General features: G+C 33.8%; 1 protein-coding gene across 1 annotated transcript in view; it reads right to left on the reverse strand.

Moving 5' to 3' along the window:
- The window catches only part of CSMD1 (CUB and Sushi multiple domains 1), a 1283073-nt gene that overhangs the window by 213367 nt on the left and 1050103 nt on the right, over positions 1-19603 (reverse strand). The window contains exons 28-32 of the mRNA XM_074861694.1: positions 18513-18651; positions 13732-13919; positions 11263-11457; positions 3827-3943; positions 361-474 (exon numbers count right to left, since the gene is read on the reverse strand). Coding sequence (XP_074717795.1) covers positions 361-474; positions 3827-3943; positions 11263-11457; positions 13732-13919; positions 18513-18651 — 753 coding nt within the window. The remainder of the gene's footprint in view (positions 1-360; positions 475-3826; positions 3944-11262; positions 11458-13731; positions 13920-18512; positions 18652-19603) is intronic.

Raw genomic sequence — 19603 nt, forward strand, 5'->3', positions numbered from 1 at the left:
TGCATTTTGTGAATACAAGTAATTTGTGTTTAAATTCGCCATTCAGAAAATGTAGATTGTAATTCAGAATTTAGGGGCAGAGAAGATAATTATACCATCCAATCTGCCCTCTTACATAAAGATCTAAGAATTTTATTCAATTATTTCTGCACTCATCCCAGTGATCAGTTCTTGCCTAAACCATATGTTCCAGAAGAATGTTGTGATTAAAAGGTTTAGAAGGGTCTTCCATTTCCCTTGGCATCCTGTTCTAGTGACTTTATGATTATATTTTGAAATGAAATTCGTAACATTCTCCTGATTTATTTTTTCCATGCTGAGCTATGTAAGAAATATATACTACTTTTCTTTATTACTTACCTGAATGGGATCCAGACAGTGAACTAAGAAGTCTAGCCTGAGAGTTTTCTCCATCAAATAATTCTGCCACATCATTCAAAGCTGTCTGAAAATAGGCAAATTGTCCAAACACAACTACATTTAAAAAAAAAAAAAAAAAAAAAAAACGAGAAAAAAATAGAAGATAAAACAGGAACCTAGTTTTTAAAAACAAATTTTCGAGATGTTTTTGCTTGTCTTAGTTACCAGCGTATTCCTGCATGAATTCTTTCCAAATTAATTTATTGTCTACCATGATAAAACATCTGCATTAAACATAAGTAATAAGAATCTGATGTGCTTTTCATTATTTCCTGATTTTTGATTTTAAAACAAAGATAATTAAACCTCTTTCCCCAAAAATGTGCTCTCTAGTCAAACAAGTCTTGTTTCTTAATGCATAGGTACCCATAAGAATAAGAAAATGGAATATCTAGAAAGGAAAGTTTTTTACCAAAATTTCATTACCAGTCTTAGCAACTATTAAGGAGCATCTATTGTCACACATGACTAGTTGCTTTTCCAGCTTTAATCTGAGGATTATATTTTAACTTTATTCATTTGGCTATTTTTGTAACTTTGTATTAGTACTTATTTTACCAGAAAGAATATAAAAACTAATCAACTACTAAAAATATCAATGTATTACTGATGTTGACATATTGCTACACTTAATTTGTACTTCAGCTATGAGTAATTTAAAGTGTATTAACAAATCATTTAACTATACAACATAACTCCCTAGTAAATATCAAATGGTTCACTGAATTAAAATATCAGCTAACAATAGAAGCACGAAGTAAACCAGTAAAAACAAGACAATAAAAATATTACTTTGTCACTCTAGCCACCCATATTTTATTGACAAGGGAGAAATCTGTGTTAAAATTGTACCTATTCCAGACTCTGTATATAAACCACTGGTCTTCAATGCAGCACAATTTCTGTACTGATTGTATTTTCCAACTTCTTGTAAAGTTGTTAAATTTTGTAACTTTTTTTTTAAACAAATTGTGTAATCCAACCTCCTGATTTTTAAAAGCAGGGCAAACTTTGAGGTTAGATTAGGTTGCCCAGGTCTCTTTCTGAGAAAATTTTGAGAATTGGCAAAAATTCTTCTTCGAGCTACCTGTACTTAATTGCTGTCATGGTGAAGAATGTTTTCCTATATCCAGTTAGAATTTCTTGTGCTACAACTTGTGACTATTGCCACTTGTTTTCTTCCTGCATACTTCTGGAATGAAGGGCCCTCCTTCACTTATCTTCTCCCGGCTGAACTTCCTTCAACTTTTCTTTGTGCTGTGCTTCAGCCTCCTAACCATCTTGCTGGCTCTCTGTTGGACTTTTTCTAGATTAGCTACCTGTGCCTTGTAATTTGGAAGCACAAAGCTGTAGACATAGTTTCCAGATGCTACTTCATGAAGGCTATGAAGAGGGAAACAGTACCTTCTCTCAACTTGCCAGCTACATCCTTACTAATGCAGCCTAGTGAGCAGTTATTCTTCACTGCTGCAAGAAGATCCTTTGTACAAGCTATTATCAACTAGAAGTAAAGTTACTGCAATGTTATTTGATCCCCAAACCTATTAGACCTGCTAAAATAAATCTTTTTAATAAAAAGAACATTTATTTAATGAATGAAAAAGGATCTGAAGTTGTGTCTATGGCCAGTACTTTCAAGTAACTTTTCAGTCAGGCCCTCTTCAAGTCAGGACCAACATGAGATCCAGTACAGAGAAATCATTTTATCAGGTACTTGCCAAGCATTGTAAATGCTATCTATAGATTCCGCTTGCGTCAGTTTCTCTTTCTAACAGATAAGAATGAAAATATTTATTTGTTTAGATGGCTGCTGAAACCTTTGCATCATTTTTAAATAGCATATGGTAAAATATGAAATTTTGAGCATTATTTATTAAAATCTAAATTGTGATAATATCCAATTTTTCAATGTACTAATTAAACGGCAAAAAAATAAACACAATGTAATTAATCTTACTTTAAAGAACTTCACAACTACTGATATGGGCCTAGGGATATATTGCATGTTCCTGATCGGGAATTCTAGTGAAAAATATTGTGTAGTAAAGCCTCTAATTGGATATATGTGTCTCTGTAAAACTCCAATAGCATTTCACTGTAACTACTGCCTTGGGGACCTAGTCACTCTGAGTGATTTGACAGATCCTTTCTATAAGATGCAGCCACTTGTTCTACTGGTTATTTTCTTGCATTCTATAAAATTCTAGCAGTAAAAAAGAAGATTTACATACTATCAAGTCTCACTTTCTCTTGTAGAAAAATCAAAACTGTAATAAGGAATACAGAGTAATTTTAAACTTTCCTGTAGTATAAATCTCAAGGATTTGTGTTGCTCCCACCCCTAAAACATCGATGAATAATTTTATATGATAGTGTTTTTTTAAATAGGAGAATAACTAATCAAAATATATTTTATTTGATAATTATTTAAACATAGTTGTGCAAATATATTTCTTTTTTTTCTGAAGAAATGCTTCTCAAATCTAAGAACAAACTTTCTAAAACATGAAGAAAATGGAATTAATGATTTTTTTACTACAAAGCTGTGAACAAAATTGTGAACAAAAACATTTTGTCTCAAATAATAATAAAGACTAGTAATCAAGAGTTCAGTACTAGAATTACACTATGAATTATTAGCATGTATAATAAACTTTTCATAAGCTCTCAACTATAAATGTCTAACTGCTTCTGTCATCAGTTTTCCAAATTCCTCAGTGAAAAAACTGCTGAGTCCTTACAGGTTTTGTTGCATATACAAAGTACCAAACACACTAAATTGCTGTGCATTCAGTCTTTTCATAAGTAGTAAAATGCTTCTTATTGCTATTTGCCTGGACTTGAATTAGAGAAACCTGCTTTGCAGAAAACCATGCCCTACATACAGTTGCACAAGTTTTAGAGATTTTGTCCAAGTATTTTGACACATTGAAATAATCAGTTTTGTGATTTTTCACAAATGTTTCTGGTACTTTTATGTAAAATTGCTTTCTTTCCCTCCATTGTACTTGTTAAATGTGATTCTACTCATCTTGCCCTTGTTAAAACATGAAAAACAAAAAGTTAAAATACAAGAGAACACTTGATGCTTGTTTTTTGACAACTGATTTTACTGTGCAAGAAGCTTGAATGAATGATTATCCTGTGATGATGAATGATCTAATCAATGAGAGCATCCAGGGTACGCTTGGATAGCAGACACAAATAGCTTAACTGAAGTCTATTGATAAGTTTCAAGATAAGTAAAAGGTCAAAACCCTAAAATCAATTTCTGTGTCAAGAATACATTTATTTTTGATACGCAATTTGCAATATATCGAAAATCTAAGGTCACTGTTACACATGAAGGACATTTGAACAGTAGAACAGTGCTAATGATTGATAAATCAGTAGAAGAAATTCTTACCAAATTCTTTAGGTACAGTTATTGAATAATGGCAAGTCTGTCCAGCAGTGTAATTATGAGGATAACTTGGTGATAAAACCACTCCCTCTGATCCAGTGTACTGCCCTCCACATGGTGCTGGAAAAAGAAAGAAATGTGTTCTGTTAATTACAGGTGTCTGTATTAGTGCAGTCTGAAAATGAAAACCTAAAGATTACAAAATGACAGTTTAGTGCTTTTGCTTTTGTTTGGTTTTCCTATAATGACATATCTAATGATTCTTAGGATGTAATTTTTATTAAAATTTATTTGAAATTAGAATACATGAGTTTTACTTGACTACAGGTATTCATATAGGACTAAAAGTATAAATTATGTAGTTGAAAGAAACTGTAAACAAAGAATTTAGGTGGGTTTTTTTATTTGAATATATATGTATATCTATCTATGTAAAAAAAAGCTCAGAAAAAAACCACGATAATGCATAAATGGCACAACACAGTTATCTTGGGTCTCAGAGGAATACGTAGATGCGCTAACAGTACCCTGCACAGAATGCCATGGATTCTGCTTTGTGAGTGTATGCTTGAATTGCCTTGCTTTCATAACTTCCTAGATGATTATCAAAAGAGCATATGGTTTATATATAAAAACAAATATTTTGATTCATATGTATATAAAACAGAACGAGTAAGAGAAACTCTTTATAGCTACCAAAGTTAGAAGGGATATTTAAGGATAGTGGAGCCCTAAACTTCAGGACTAGTCAGGCATTATGTAAGTAGCAGTTCTGCCCATATCATGAGAAAAAAAAAACGAACAATGCATGCATGGTATGTTCCTTCCATGTATGGGCAGTAAATGTGGCATGGTAAGGAACTGCGGGATTTACCAACTGTAACTGACAGCATTACATCAGAGGAAGTCTGTGTCTCAAGAACTTCTCAGGAAAAGCCAAAGCAGGGAGTAGACGGAAAGGATATGTGCTTTTGAAGAAATAGCAAACATAAGGATTGGATAATTTTTAAGTTAAAATATCTCTTTTTGTTGGATATTGAGTAAATACATTTCTATATGTTGAAAAAAAAGTATTGCTGTCACTCTTCTCAACTTTTGAGAACTAATGGAAAGGCCTACCTTCTTATCAAAATCTTCATTAAAATGTAAGTCTTATAATAATGATATTAGTTATATGCAATCCAGTGTTCCTTTTTTTGTCAAATGATTTCATCAAACACTACTAAAAACTATAGATTTTACAAGAATAAAAGATTGTGATACACTGCTATTTTCCCCAAGAAGCCAATAAAGATATTATTTTTAAAATAAATAAATAGATAAATTAAATTATTAAAAACTAGAATAGTCACATTACTTTTGTTTTTAAGCAAGGAAAAGACCATTGCATAATCTAGACAATTACTTTCTACTATAAGGAACAAAGTAAACCAATGTTACTCTGCTGTGGGAATCTTACATATAGCAGATTACATTTTAACAACTTCCTGGAAAGTAACTCATGGTCTGGGGCTGTCAAAGGACCCTGCTACCAGCTCCCGGCTCTGCTGACCCAGCTCATGTGCTGTGGGACTGTGCCTAGTGAGTGAGGGCACAGCCTGTGCTTTGGTCATCCTCGGCTCCTCGCTCATCTGCCCTTGTGGAGAAGACCTGCTCTTTCTGCTCCCTGACAGCAACTGGGCTTTAAAATCACACTTGAAATATCTCTAAAAGTTTAACTTCCTTATACAGGCAGCAATTAATACCACAAATCTGTGTCTTCTCTTAGCTGCTTATATGAATTATTAAAAAATCCAATGTAATGATAGAAGGTGAGAAGTTTAATCTATCAGTAGACTGAATAGGATTATGTGGCTGAGGTGAAACTCAAATATCACAAGGAATCGGTTCATGCCATGAATTTAAAATCTTTATATTTCTTTCTCTTTTGGTTTGAGGATACCAGAATCTAAGCCACAAAGTCTGTCTTCTAGTTTCCAGATGAAATTCTCATGTTATGAACATTTCACTGGATTTAAAGTATATCACTTATGCTTAATTTAAAACAAATTCCAAAGTTATGGAGTTGTAAAAATGTTCCGTTCTAAAATGTGTTTTCCTATTTTTAGGCATGTTTTTAATAATATCTATGATAACATCTTCATAGTATATCCAGTCTGTAAGGAAAGCCCATGAGTGCTTAGGCTAAAAAAGATGCACAGAAAGTTCTCTTGTAGGTTAAGGCTGTAAGATTTATCAGTGTAGTTCTGTGTCAGTCAAACATATCCTAAACAGAACTCTGTTTTGACTATAAGTAACATTTGTTTTAGCAAGCAAAACCTACATTTTCAGATGATGTATTTTAATAACTTCATTAAGGATTGGTGAAATTAATAATGAAAAAAGTATGCCTGAGACTTTCCATTAGTGTTTCAGAATATACCTACTGGCAGTTGCCAACTGTTACCTAGATAAATATAAAATTTTTTTTCATCATGTCTGACTGTAAAATGCTACCTTAAAAAAAACAAACAAATAGTAGAAACCACAACACAAAGAAATAAAGTTGAATTAATCAACTTAATTAGGGTAATTTACTTTAAGAACTAAGAACATAATTTTCAGAGCTTCTTAGGATTTACTATACAGCACTCATTTTAGGTTCTTTTCCATTTTTCATGCTTCAAAATTTGTAATGTTTTTTCATAGAATATTTTGAAGAAGTTAAAAAAGAGGCAATTAACTATCAGTATAAAAAAAGAAGTATGAACTCAGAATATCGTGATAAGATGACATCATGAGCATTGATGTTTTCAGTTTTGATTGGGTTAATCTGTATATTACAAGAGGGCTTTACGTGACAACAAAAGTGATCCTGAGTGTATTTTGGTTCTGGTCTGCTATAGGACTCCTACCCTTAAAATTATGTGTAAATATGTTTTATATAATGGATCTGCAATTCATATCTATATTTAAACATAAAATAATTTATTTTGTTTACACTTTCCATTCACTTCATTGTTCTTTAAATTATTAGTGTCCCAATTTTACTCAAAATGATTCTTTACCCTACTTCCTTTGGATCTTTGGTACAGCCATCATTACAGTGATCCCTGACTTACATGGATCCAAAGAGTTCAGTAATTTGTGGTTCCATTATAACCCACAATTTGAGATTTTTGTCCTCATAAATCAAAGAGTTATTTAAGACTCCACAAAGGAGTATAAATAGATAAATATTTATTTATCTAGTATGGTTTACTCCATACTAGAGACACAAGTGTAGCAGTCATGTAAATGATACTTTAAAAACCTCCACATCTTAACGAAGTCATGAGTATGTGTTTTAAAATGGAACACACAGTAAACCCTACTAGATAAATAGACTTAAAGTACTTTCACAAGTATGTATTCCAGTTTAGTTTTACTCAGATTAACAGTGACAAGATACCTAATCTTCCAGTTAGTAATTTCTGCTTCTTTAAACACCCAGTTTATTTAGAATAGATATCATAAGCATCTCAATACTGCATTAATTGTCACCTTGGAATAAGAATTATAATTACTGAGGCAGAAAATTAAAATGACATCTCAGAGCTATGGCTAACTAACTTATCCTCTATCCCTTGTTTCAGCATTTGTATTATATAAATATAGAACAATTTTAACAAATAAAAAGAAAGTTACATATATTACTTATTGCTAATAAAGCACTAAATGATTTATGTTGAAAAACAATCTCCTGTAGATTTTAGATTTTTAATTATCTATTGGATGATCCTCAATATGAACTCAGTGTGAGATATTGATGCCTGTTTTGTTAAAATACAGGTATTCTTTTAGGAGCTCTGTCAGTCAGTTCTAGACCTTTATTTCTGGGTGTAAAAAACAGAGGATTGAAAAGAACACATCCCCTAATTTTTGATTTAATATTTTATAAACTGTTATAATAATAGTATTTTAATATCAAATTATTTCTTAAGAAATAGGATGTTCATTCTGCTTTAAAAAATTAAGAAAATAAGTGTTGATTTTTAAATTTAAATTTAAATTTTGCATCAAAGGCACAGAAAGCTGAAAAAATGATATGAGAAGTATTTCAGCTTACAAGGTGAACCACAGGTCATTTTTATTTCTCTACACTACTCAGTGTTTTATAACAACTTCTTAAATAATACAAAATATAATTATTCTACAAGTATTTTTTCATAAGGTATTAAAGGCAAACTATCGCAATGTCACAGCAAAAGCTGCATTCTGTGCTCTTTATAAGTAAAACAATCATCCTGCTGTTTCATGTGCTCCAAATATTCACCATATGGAGGGAAAAAAACCTTGTTAATTTTCTTTAAAATTTTTTAAAAAACAAAGTTACTCAATCAAGAACCCCTGAGAAAAAAACATCCATCCTAATTCTTCTTTATTGTGATGGTCAACAAGCTGAACATAAGTCAGCAATGCGCCCTTCCAGCAAAGGTGGCCATCAGCCTCTTGAGCTAAGTATTAGGAAGATCATTTGCCAAAACATCAAGGGAGGTGATCCTTCCACTCTACTCAGCGCTGGTGAGGCTACATCCTAAGTACTGTGTCCAGTTCTGGGTTCCCCAGTACAAGAAATATATGGACTTAGTGGAGTAAGTCCAGTGAAGAGGCACAAAGATGATTGCTTGGCACGTCTGTCATATGAACTGATGCTGAGAGCACTGTTTAGCCTAAGAAATAGAAGGCTCGGAGGGGATCTTTTCAATGTGTATAAATACTTGATGGGAGGAAATGAAGAAGAGGGAGGAGCCAGACTCTTCTTAGTAGTGTCCACTCACAAAACAAGAGGTAATGACCACAAATGAAAATGCCTGATGTTCCATCCTAACACAAGAAAACACTTTTCTATTGTGAGGGTAGTCAAATACTGGCACAGGTTACCCAGAAAAGTTGTGGAGTCTCCATCCATGTAGATATTCAAAACCCAACTGGACACAGTCCTGGGCAATCTGTTCTAAATGACCATGCTTGAGCAAGGAGGTTGGACTAGGTGATCTCTAGAGGTACGTTCCAACTTCAGTGATGATATGTACAGGAGTCCATCCAGGAGATAAACTAATTACAGTGTAAGTTTAAGGACCATCCAGGAGGCAGGGTCAGAAGCAGAACTTTAAACAAGTAAATATAACATAATTCAGGCTGAGAGTGAAGGCCCAAGGCTGAGTTTAAAGAGATCTCCTGGGCCTTTGGGCAGGGGTTGTAAGTGAAGATCCCAGCTAGAGCTGGTCTGGACAATTAAGACCTGTCTCTGCTCTCAGGGACATTCTTGCAGGTATTAAATTAAAATCTACACAAATTGATACTTTAATACCCTGTGATTGAAATGTATAATAATAACAACAACAACAATAAGAATAATAATAGGTGCATACAAAAATAAGTATATATAATAATGATAGGTATATAACAATAATATTATAAATAATAAAAATGTATCTAGAGTAATTTTTTGTGGGCAAATCTGTTTAGCATGCAGCTATTGACCTGTTGCTATAACCTGAAAGGCTTGGAAATAAATGATGCATACTTTTGCATTATTCTGGGTTTGCTGTTTCATTGATAAATTACTGTTTTTTCTTTACAGAGTGGTTATACAATCTCCATACCTTTCCTTAAATTGGCATAATCCATAATTCTGTGGATATTCTGCCAACCTCTGAAAAGATGAGTTTAAATGATATATACATGTGTGCATATGTATGTACTTGTGTGTGTGTGTATTTATATATATATATATAAAAATAAAAATGTCTGTGTCTGTGTGTGTATGTATAGGCATATATTAGCACTGGTGAGACCACACCTCGAATACTATGTTCAGTTTTGGGCCCCTCACTACAAGAAAGACATTGAGGGGCTGCAGCACATTCAAAGAAGAACAATGAAGATGGTGAAAGATCCAGAGAACAAGTCCTGTGAGGAGCAGCTGAGGGAACTAGGGTTATTTAGCCTGGAGAAAAGGAGGCTTAGATGAGACCTTATTGCTCTCTACCTAGCAAGGTGGGTGTCAGTCTCTTTTCTCAAGTAACAAGTGAGAGGACAAGAGGAAACGGCCTCAAGTTGCACCAGGGGAGGTTTAGACTGGATATTAGGAAAAAATTCTTCACTGAAAGTGTTGTCAAGTGTTGGAACAAGCTGCCCAGGGAAATGGTTGAGTCACCATCCGTGGAGGTATTCAAAAGACATGTAGATGTTGCGCTTAGGGACATGGTTTAGTGGTGGACTTGGCAGTGTTAGGTTAGCGGTTGGACTCGATGACCTTAAAGGTCTTTTCCAACATGAATGATTCTAGGATTCTTATTTTGTGTGGTTTTGTGTGTGCGTCAGAGCAGGGATTACAATCCAAAGAGCCTGAAATAATGTGAGACTTTTACTGAAGTCTAGCAGAGTGGTGTTGTCATAGCTGAAGTCATGGAGAGAAGTAGCAATTAAGCACTACTGATAATCACCAACCCATTGCATCAGCTTCCCATGCCTTTTTCTTTAGGAATATAAACATAGACTTAGCCTGTGGCTACACTGACACTAAATAATACAAAAGCCTGTTATTTGGCCTTGGGACCAAACAGCATGATTTGTCACAGCAAATACCTGCAATAGTACTAGTACTACTGCTCTCACTTTCAGAAACCAATGCAGGTGGCCTACCGAGAAAGAGGGTCTGTCTCATGTTTACTCCTGCACTGCACGTAAGAAATTTTAAAGAGTGATGTAAGGTCTGGAACAAAATCATGCCTTGAAATAGTCTGACAACTTAAGTCTATCAACCTATTTCCAGTCCCCAGTCCTTTCTCTTAAAGTAAATTCAAATAGTATATGCATAGTCTAAGTTGCTACATCCTTTTAAAATGCAGTTCTAAATTACTATCACTAGGAAGGTAACACCTGAAAACAATACATCTTGAGACTATGTGGGAGAACAGATAAATCCCTGTCATTATAAATCAGTCATATATTGAAGCTCCATTTTTTTGAAAGGACTGCCCCTATTTGTAGTCTAAGAAAAAATAAATTTGCAACAGAGAATACAAGGAGAATAAAAAGAAACAATGGATAGGCCAGCACTACTTCATAATTATTAGTTAGTCTATTTTATTTGGAGTATTATAAGGATCACAAAGCTTTCCACTAAAATTGATGTAAAGGGGAAACCACACAAACTTACATATTAATTTGTAATCATTATTATGAACATAACAATGTGTCGATTTCAGAATTTAAAGATATTTTTAAATAGTTAAAATGATACATTAATGACTAAGCTATAGTGCAAAACACATATCATCATAATTTTCATTTTTTAACTTCAGATTTTTTTAATACCAGCTATATGCATCAAAATAGTATAAATATCCTGAGGGACTAAGCAACTGAATTCACTGGGATGACAAGGGAAATGGTAAGAAAACAGTACATACCATTACAAGATGGCAATGCTCTGTTCCATGCTGGTTTTCCATCTGCACCAATTACACATGTGATACTTGAAGGATCAATAATCTTATATCCAGAATCACACTGGTAAGTAATAGTTGAACCAAGCTTAAAGTCTATTCCTATTCTTGTCCCATTCATGATGTTTCCAGGATCAAAACAAGCTTCCCGTGGCTTTTCTGTTAAAAGGAATTAAATCAAATCCATATACAGTTTCAATTTAAAAAATAAAATAAAACTGAACAATTATCAGTGTTTTTTTCCAGTCAGTTTACATTTTTCAACAGCTATTAAAATATTTTTCTTGTTTCTGTATGCTTACTACAAGATCATGGATGTTTGCATTAGATCGACTATCTGGCCAAGGAAATTACAGAATCTAACCAACAGCATTTTCTTCCTACCTTTTGTTAGTAGAACTCTCCAAAAGCTGAATGACTGCAATGCCGTTTAGCAGTGTAGAAAAAACCCTACCATTTCTAGAATTCACCACTTAACACTATAATGTTTTTTAATCAACTATCATGTTAGGTACTCGATAACTTCTGGTTGGAGAGATGCCATACTATGGAATAATTTAAACATTAAAAATCTACTGTTCCTCTATGCTTCATATTTAGAGAAGATCTAATAATAACTGGAGCTTGAAGGCTGATGAAATAAACACAAGAGTTATTTTCTGGCATGAGCTAATAGGTACAAAATCTTTAAGTCAAAGTGAGTATAGACATTAATGTTATCAAGCCTAGGATTTCTTTCATCATCTTTGGCAAGTTAAAATACAAAGAAAATGGATGGGAGAAATAATTGATATTAGAAATTACTTTGTTTCAAGAATATGATTGAGATGATCTTCAAATAGGAAGAATTTAGGCATAGAACATTATTTATGACTAAATAAATGAAAACAAAATATTAGTGTTACTATACCGTCAGTAACTATTCAATACTTTTTCCTACAGGAGGCTTAAACAAAAAATATATGACAATATTGTGTAATATTGCTTCTAGAAATAATGTTTTGCTAAATATGTGAACTCTTTAGGAGGGAAGGATGCACCTAATCTAAATAAAGTTCATTATAGGAGGCAAAGAGTTTTTATTAAAAATTCCAGAGTCAAATTCATAGTCAAAGTTTACAGCATGCCTCCTTGCTTATTAAATGTTAATAAAGCACATATTTTAATGAAATACTCAAGGAATATTATCTTAAAGCAAAACTAGATGTCTCTAATGAGAAATGTAAAGTAATAAATTTTATATTAAATATTAAAATAATGTATGTAATAAAATATTGAATTATTAGGCACAAATGTACTGGCCATTGAATAGAATAACATTTTAAAATATACTGTTCTGCTTTTATATGCTGTATTTTTATTTTATTATTTAACTTCCAGTTGCATAGAGGTACACATATCAGACTGCTGAGAACAAAAAAATACACACACAGGAAAAATGTGTATGCACATTTTTAATGGGAATCTTTATCTCTTTACCTCCTTCTGATCAACTTGTCATTTTCTTTTCCTGCAGACCAACAAGACTTCCTGGAAAAAATTGTTTTCCCTTTTTATTTGTATTTTGTTTCAAGTGTAGATAGGAACAAACAGACTAAGATTCATCTATGGCAATATGACAATTACTTTGGGAAGAAAAGCCTTGCCAACATGGAGAATAATGCAAGATGTTGGATGAAAGATGAAGACTAATTATAAAAATTATTTAATAGTTCTTTTTAGCCTCCCTCTCTTTTATTGGTAGTTCTATATTTAGATATTTCTGTTCCTTTGTTTTTTATATGTACATTAATGTGGTTTGCTTCCATTGTCAAGAAAAAGAAGCTGAGGTAGCCCCTCTGCTGATGAAAAACAGCTTGATAAATCTCAGCAGAGATGATAATCAAGCCAGAGACAGCATCTGTGACCAGAAAAGAAACCAGCATTTGAAGTGAGTATGTGTCTTTAATAAACAGTCAGCATAAGCCATTCTCTAGCTATTAATAAGTAGCCCCCAAAAATGCAAATATTGTCCTGCAGTAGTTATTCAAAAATGCATATGTAGATTCAACAACAAAGTGGAAAGGATAATGTATTGGTATATATCAGCAAGGAAGCAGCAGCAGACATTTATTCTAATTGGGTAAGACAATTCCGTTATTTTACTCTTTTCCAAATGTTACTTCTGATGTATATCTTCTACCTTTTTTTTTTTTTTTTTTTTTTTTTTCTGGAAGATGAAAATGTGCATAATGGAAAGACATTCCTCTGAAGAGGATTTCTTTGTTCCTCCACACATTTACAGAAAATAATTTTGAAAACCTACATTGATGCAAACAGGTATTTGGCAGTTTAGTATGAGTACATCTAGAAGTAAACAGATTTGAACTTCAATAAATATGAAATAACTTTTCTTTCCCTTTATGTTTCCATAGATTATGGTGAGAACAGTACCTTTATAGTCAATGGCAAATCCTGACATTCCAACAGAAGCATCACTGCGAAAAGCCAGAAACAGACTGTTACCACTGCTCTCTATTCTTTCAGGAGCCTGTGAGCCTTGAAAACTGCCAATAAGAGGACCATTGGAATCTTCCCCTTCATAAATATGTAGAAAATCATAACTGGGTTCCATACTGAAACTGAAAATAAAGGAAAAAGAGAATTAAGTCTTCATTTCTTTTTCATGAGTTAAACACTACTGTGACTGTGGATGCCAATATTCTCCCTAACACATTTTATTCTCCAGAAATAAAAGTATTTTTAAATATGATTCACAGCGAAAATTTACTAACTTTCAGTGTTCTCTTCATCATTGCTTTGAACACCTTCAGCTTTCCAAAAGATCTATCAGGCCATCATGCAGGCTCTGTCTACAGTCAGTGAAAAAGATGTTCTCCCACCTGTCTTAAACACCTTTCTCAAGATGGAGTGAATCACCTGCTGCAGAAAGGCTGCCTCTTACCAGTGACCACAGGAATGATCCAGACAAGTAGCTTAAATTAAAAGTCCAGTTTTTAGTTGGCTAAACAGGATGATACCAAATCCACCTATTACAAACATGAATTTACCATTTTAGTAACAAGGTGCTTTCATATGGAAAGACCACTGTCTTGGAACTTGCCTTTGTTCATATCCAAATTATATCAGAGAATTATGCTAAATTAAAGTGACTTCTTATTATTCTCACTAAAGCATCTATGCTATGCCATATCTGATGACATTTCTATGTTTATACAAAGCAATTATGAAGACAATATGAATGGAATGTCCTTCAGAGGAATTTAATTGAGATGAATTCTGAGACAACATAAAGATAAAAACACAGCCATTTATATGAGAAATTTGTACAGAGCTAGATAAAAGGATATACTAGGAACATTGAAGAAAATATAAGAAAAGTAAAACTACATTTAAAAAAGCAGTCAAGGACTCAGTCAAGTGTGTGGATTTTTTCTTTCTAATTATCTTTGTAAAACAAAATAAATATTTGGCTTTTTTGCAAGTGTGGTGGTCAGCTGTTTTTTTTCTATTACATCTGTTAGTACTGTTAGACACAAACTTTTCCAAATCATGTAAGACAAAAAGGAACAATGTCTTTAGCAAAGAAATTAGCAAAAACATTTTTCTAAGTAATGTAAAATGAAACTGGCTTCATATAATGAATAATATTTCATGCCCTATTTTTAAGAGGTAAGAGAAGCCCAAAAAATGTTTTGAAACTTTCATTAAGAGAGTTTTTAGTTGAGAGTTAGAAGAGTTGAAAGAAACAGCAGTCTAAAAACCAAAAACAAGGAAAAGCAAATTGTAGAGAGCACTGTTTTTCAATCTTTCTGTAGCCAGCACACATTTGACAAAATATAGTGTATCTCTCTATTCTTAGCTCACATTCTTATACTATGCAGACACTGCTGTCTTCTCAAAACCAGTTCCTTGAGAATAGTACAGGTCTTAGCTGTAGCATACTGCCTAAGAATGAAAAACGTTAGATAAAATGAACAGAAATTGTTACTTTAAGAAAGTAGATTTTGCAGATGCCAAAGAAACATAACCCCTCACGATCATCTGCCAAAGGTCTTGGGATTCTGGGGAGGTCCTTGCTGACCAGAAGCTAGCCAATGTCACTGCAATTTACAAGAAGGGTGTGAGGGAAGACCCAGGGAACTACAGACATGTTAGTTTAACCTCAGTTCCTGGAAAAATTATGAAGATTATACTGGGTACTATTGAAAGACATTTAAAGAATAATGCAATCACCAAGCACAGTCAACATGGGTTCACAAAGGGAAAGTCCTATTCAACTAATTTGATATCCTTCTGTGATAAGGTCATCCGCCTAGTGGATGAAGGGAAGTGGTGGACGTAGTTTTCCTGGATTTTAGGAAGGCTTTTTCTACTGTCCCTCACAACATTCTTCTGGACAACTTGTCCAACTGTGAGATGAGCAGGTACATGGTGCGCTGGGTGAAGAACTGGCTGAATGGCAGATCTCAAAGGGTTGTAGTGAATGGGGCTACATCTGGCTGGTCACCAGTCACCAGCAGTGTTCCTCAGGCCTCTAGGGCCAGTTCTGTTCAATATATTTATCAATGATATGGGTGCAGGAGTTGAATGCACCATTACCAAGTTTGCAGATGATACCAAACTGGGAGGTGCGGTTGAGTCTCTCGAGGGACAAAAGGCCTTGCAGAGGGATCTAGATTGATTGGAGCATTGGGCAATCATTAACGAGATGAAATTTAACAAGCCCAAATGCCGGATTCTGCACCTGGGATGGAGTAATGCTGGGCACAAGTATAAATTGGGAGAGGAGTGGCTGGAGAACAGCCCTGAAGAAAGGGATCTGGGGGTGCTGGTCGACAGCAGGTTCAATATGAGACAGCCCTGGCAGCCAAAAGGTTAAACCTCATCCTGGGGTGCATCAAACACAGCATAACCAGCTGGTCAAAAGAGGTGATTCTCCCACTTTATTCAGCGTTGGAGCAGCCTCACCTTGAGTACTGTGTGCACTTCTGGGCCTCAAAATTTAAGAAGGATGTGAAGGTCCTTGAATGTGTCCAGAGGAGGGCAACAAAGGTGGTGAAAGGGTTGGATGTCCTGTGAGGAGCAGATAAGGACTTTGAGCTTGCCTAGTTTGGAGAAAAGGAGGCTGAGGGGTGACCTCATTGCTCTCCACAGCTGCCTGAGGAGGGAGGTGCTGATCTCTTCTCCCTGGTATCCAGTGATAGGGCACGTGGGAATGGTTCAAAGATGCACCAGGGGAGGTTTAGACTGGACATTAGGAAACATTTCTTTACCAAGATGGCGGTCAAACACTGGAACAGACTTCCTAGAGAGGTGGTTGATGCCCCAAGCCGGTCAGTGTTTAAGAGGCATTTGGACAGTGCCCTTAATAATATGCTTTAACTTTTGGTCCACCCTGAAGTAGTCAGGTAGTTGGACTACATGATCTTTGTAGGTCCATTGCAACAAAAATCTATTCTATCCTATTCTATTCTATTCTATTCTATTCTATTCTATTCTATTCTATTCTATTCTATTCTATTCTATTCTATTCATCAAGGAAGTTATTGAAAGGATTGCAGAGATGGAGTTATTTCAGCACTGACATTTCATATAGATCAGATGGAGTTTGTGACAGTGTATTATTTGTGTTCTAACATTAAGTATATTTGTAAAACTATCTCAATTTACTTCTGTATTACAAAGTTGCCAGCATGTATTTGCACACTTTTTCATTAACTATGAATACATATTAATCTTATGGGCCATTTATACTAAAAATACAGTATATATTAAAAAAGAAAAGCATTTTCCATTATTTCTGTTTGATACACATACGTATACAGATAACAGTGTTGGTTTTCCCCTCCTTAATTTGTATTCCAATTTTCCTTTTTTTCTTTTTTTTTTTTTATTTTTCTAAAAGGTCTGGAGAATTTAATAACTTCTAGCACAGACTATCAAGTTTAGGAAAGACAGGCAGTCCTGTGTGTATTACTGGACCACAATTATTTATAAAATATACTGGAAGTATAGTATAAAGTGCAAATTCCATTATATTGCTCATACTTGTATTCCTTAGATTAGACTTCACAAACAAGCCTGAATACTGAGTAACTATATGTTTCTTTCATCTTACTTGAAATGGGACATTTGAGCTGATTATTTAGGCAGTCCACAGAAATATGCTGCTTACCACACCTATCATGTGACATCTTCAAGAGTGTAATTGGTGGAGAATTATTCTCATTCTTTAATGCTATTTGATCAAATACCTAAAGTACAGAATTGTCACGTTCTTGATTATATAATTTCAAGTACTTTAGGCTTTGATTCTTTAATTTATTGTGTGTCAGTATTTTATTAGAAAACACATTTATCCATGAAATAAACTGTTGTGGGGTTTTTTTTATTTTGTTTTGGTGTTTGGGTTTTTTTTCAGAAAAAGGGTGCAAATATTACACAACAAAATTCTGAACATGCCATCATCTTGTCCTAAAAGAATCAGAATTGATCACCATACCACTGAAGTCAACAGCAATGTTACCATTCTTAGCTTAAAAATCACACTTAGGACAGAGAATCAAAAAAAAAGAAAAAAAAATTGCATTTGTATCCATAGATATACAAGCAAGATGATTATATAGGACTGATTCAAATAGAATGATGAATTGCACACATGAATATGACTACATCCCTGAACTTCATTTTATGTTAAAAAACAATTCAACAAATACAGGTTGATGATGGAACACTGAGTAAATAAAACTTTCTTATGAGACAACATTATCTACACATCTTTTACGTCTTGCCTAAGTAGACCATTTTTTTTCCTGATCTATACATTCCAGGAAAGTGCATTTAGACTGTATTTGTAAAAACCTTTAAGAACTGAGTTACAGATAGTGTTTCCACTACAGTTCAAGCCTCTATAAGGTACAACAACATAAATCAAGCATTTCTACAAATTTACATTGTTTTTCAATGATTTTTATTCCATAGGTCACAAAAAGATTTGTTGCTCAGGAATAGATTCAATATCAAAAGTGCCATAGAACTATATTATTTTCTTTTATGTTATTTGGAAGCAAGGATATAGCACATATTAGAGGTATGCTCCAGGACTTAGCCAGAGAATATAATTAGAAGCTTTAAGAAGTGAAAAATGATGCCATTTTTAGATGTGACATTTAAAATCCTTTTAAACAGAGGCATTCATCTAGAAATAGTACCTTTTGAATATCAAGGCAATGACAAAGTCAGGGTTTACTTTTATTCTCCAGTCACATTCTTTCCCAGGAGGATAAGGCTGTGGATAGTTAGGTGATAAAATAACTCCTGCTGGGCCTGTCAAGTTTCCTCCACATGCAGCTGTCACAATGAAAAAAGAAATAGGAATGTGGTCACATGTTAAACTCACAGGCACATATTAGCTGTTAAACAGGAGAAAATTGACTTCTACATTTACCAAAAATAATAAAAATTTAAAAAAGCCCCAGAGCTTTCCCATTTCCAGCTAGCAAACATTTTTTATTTTTCTTTTAAAAAGTGAGCTCCATTCATATTCAAAAGAAGCACAAGAAAAGCTCTTTCTAAGAGAATAAAAATATGAAGTTAAATAGGAAGTCCTGTATATTCTTGCTCTTACTTAATCCCATTTCTATCAAGCTGAAGTATTTCTTATGTACTGGAAGTACTTTAAGAACTGGGAAAGCTCAATAGCAGGATTCAGGATGCAGTTTCTTTTGACCGTTGATGTAACATAAAACAGTTTGATTCCCTCAGTAAAGGTATCACCCAAATAAAAAATCAAATACATTCATTCAGTTACCATAAAGTGAACATTACTTTTAAACAGAGAAGGAGTCCAACTTCCAAAGATGATAATCACATAGAAGTCTAACTAAAAAGTACAGTAGTCAAAACAGTCTGCATCTACATTACCAAGTCATGCAGACTGACAGGAACACATTTATAGTGCAAAACAGTTGGTACTAAGGATTTGGAATCTGCATTAAACATTTTAAAGAAGAAATTTTTCAGGTCATTTCTACTGTGGTCCAAAGGACTGAATGCTCACTAGTGGCTGAAGTACATCAGATGCACTCATAGAATACATCTTACAGTTTAGTTTCATTCAAAAGCTCCAAGAAAATTCAAAATCAGGAACTAAACTGTGAGTAAAAAAATTTACTTGGAAACTGTGCACCTAACCCAAATGAAAACACTAATGAAGATATTCCCCCCATGGTATTTATAAAAACAAAGTAAACTTTTTTTTTCCCCTCCATTATTTACTTATTTGTTTATTTATTTAAACCTT

This window comes from Strix uralensis, chromosome 3 (genome assembly GCF_047716275.1).
Source record: "Strix uralensis isolate ZFMK-TIS-50842 chromosome 3, bStrUra1, whole genome shotgun sequence".
In the NCBI taxonomy this organism is placed as follows: domain Eukaryota; kingdom Metazoa; phylum Chordata; class Aves; order Strigiformes; family Strigidae; genus Strix; species Strix uralensis.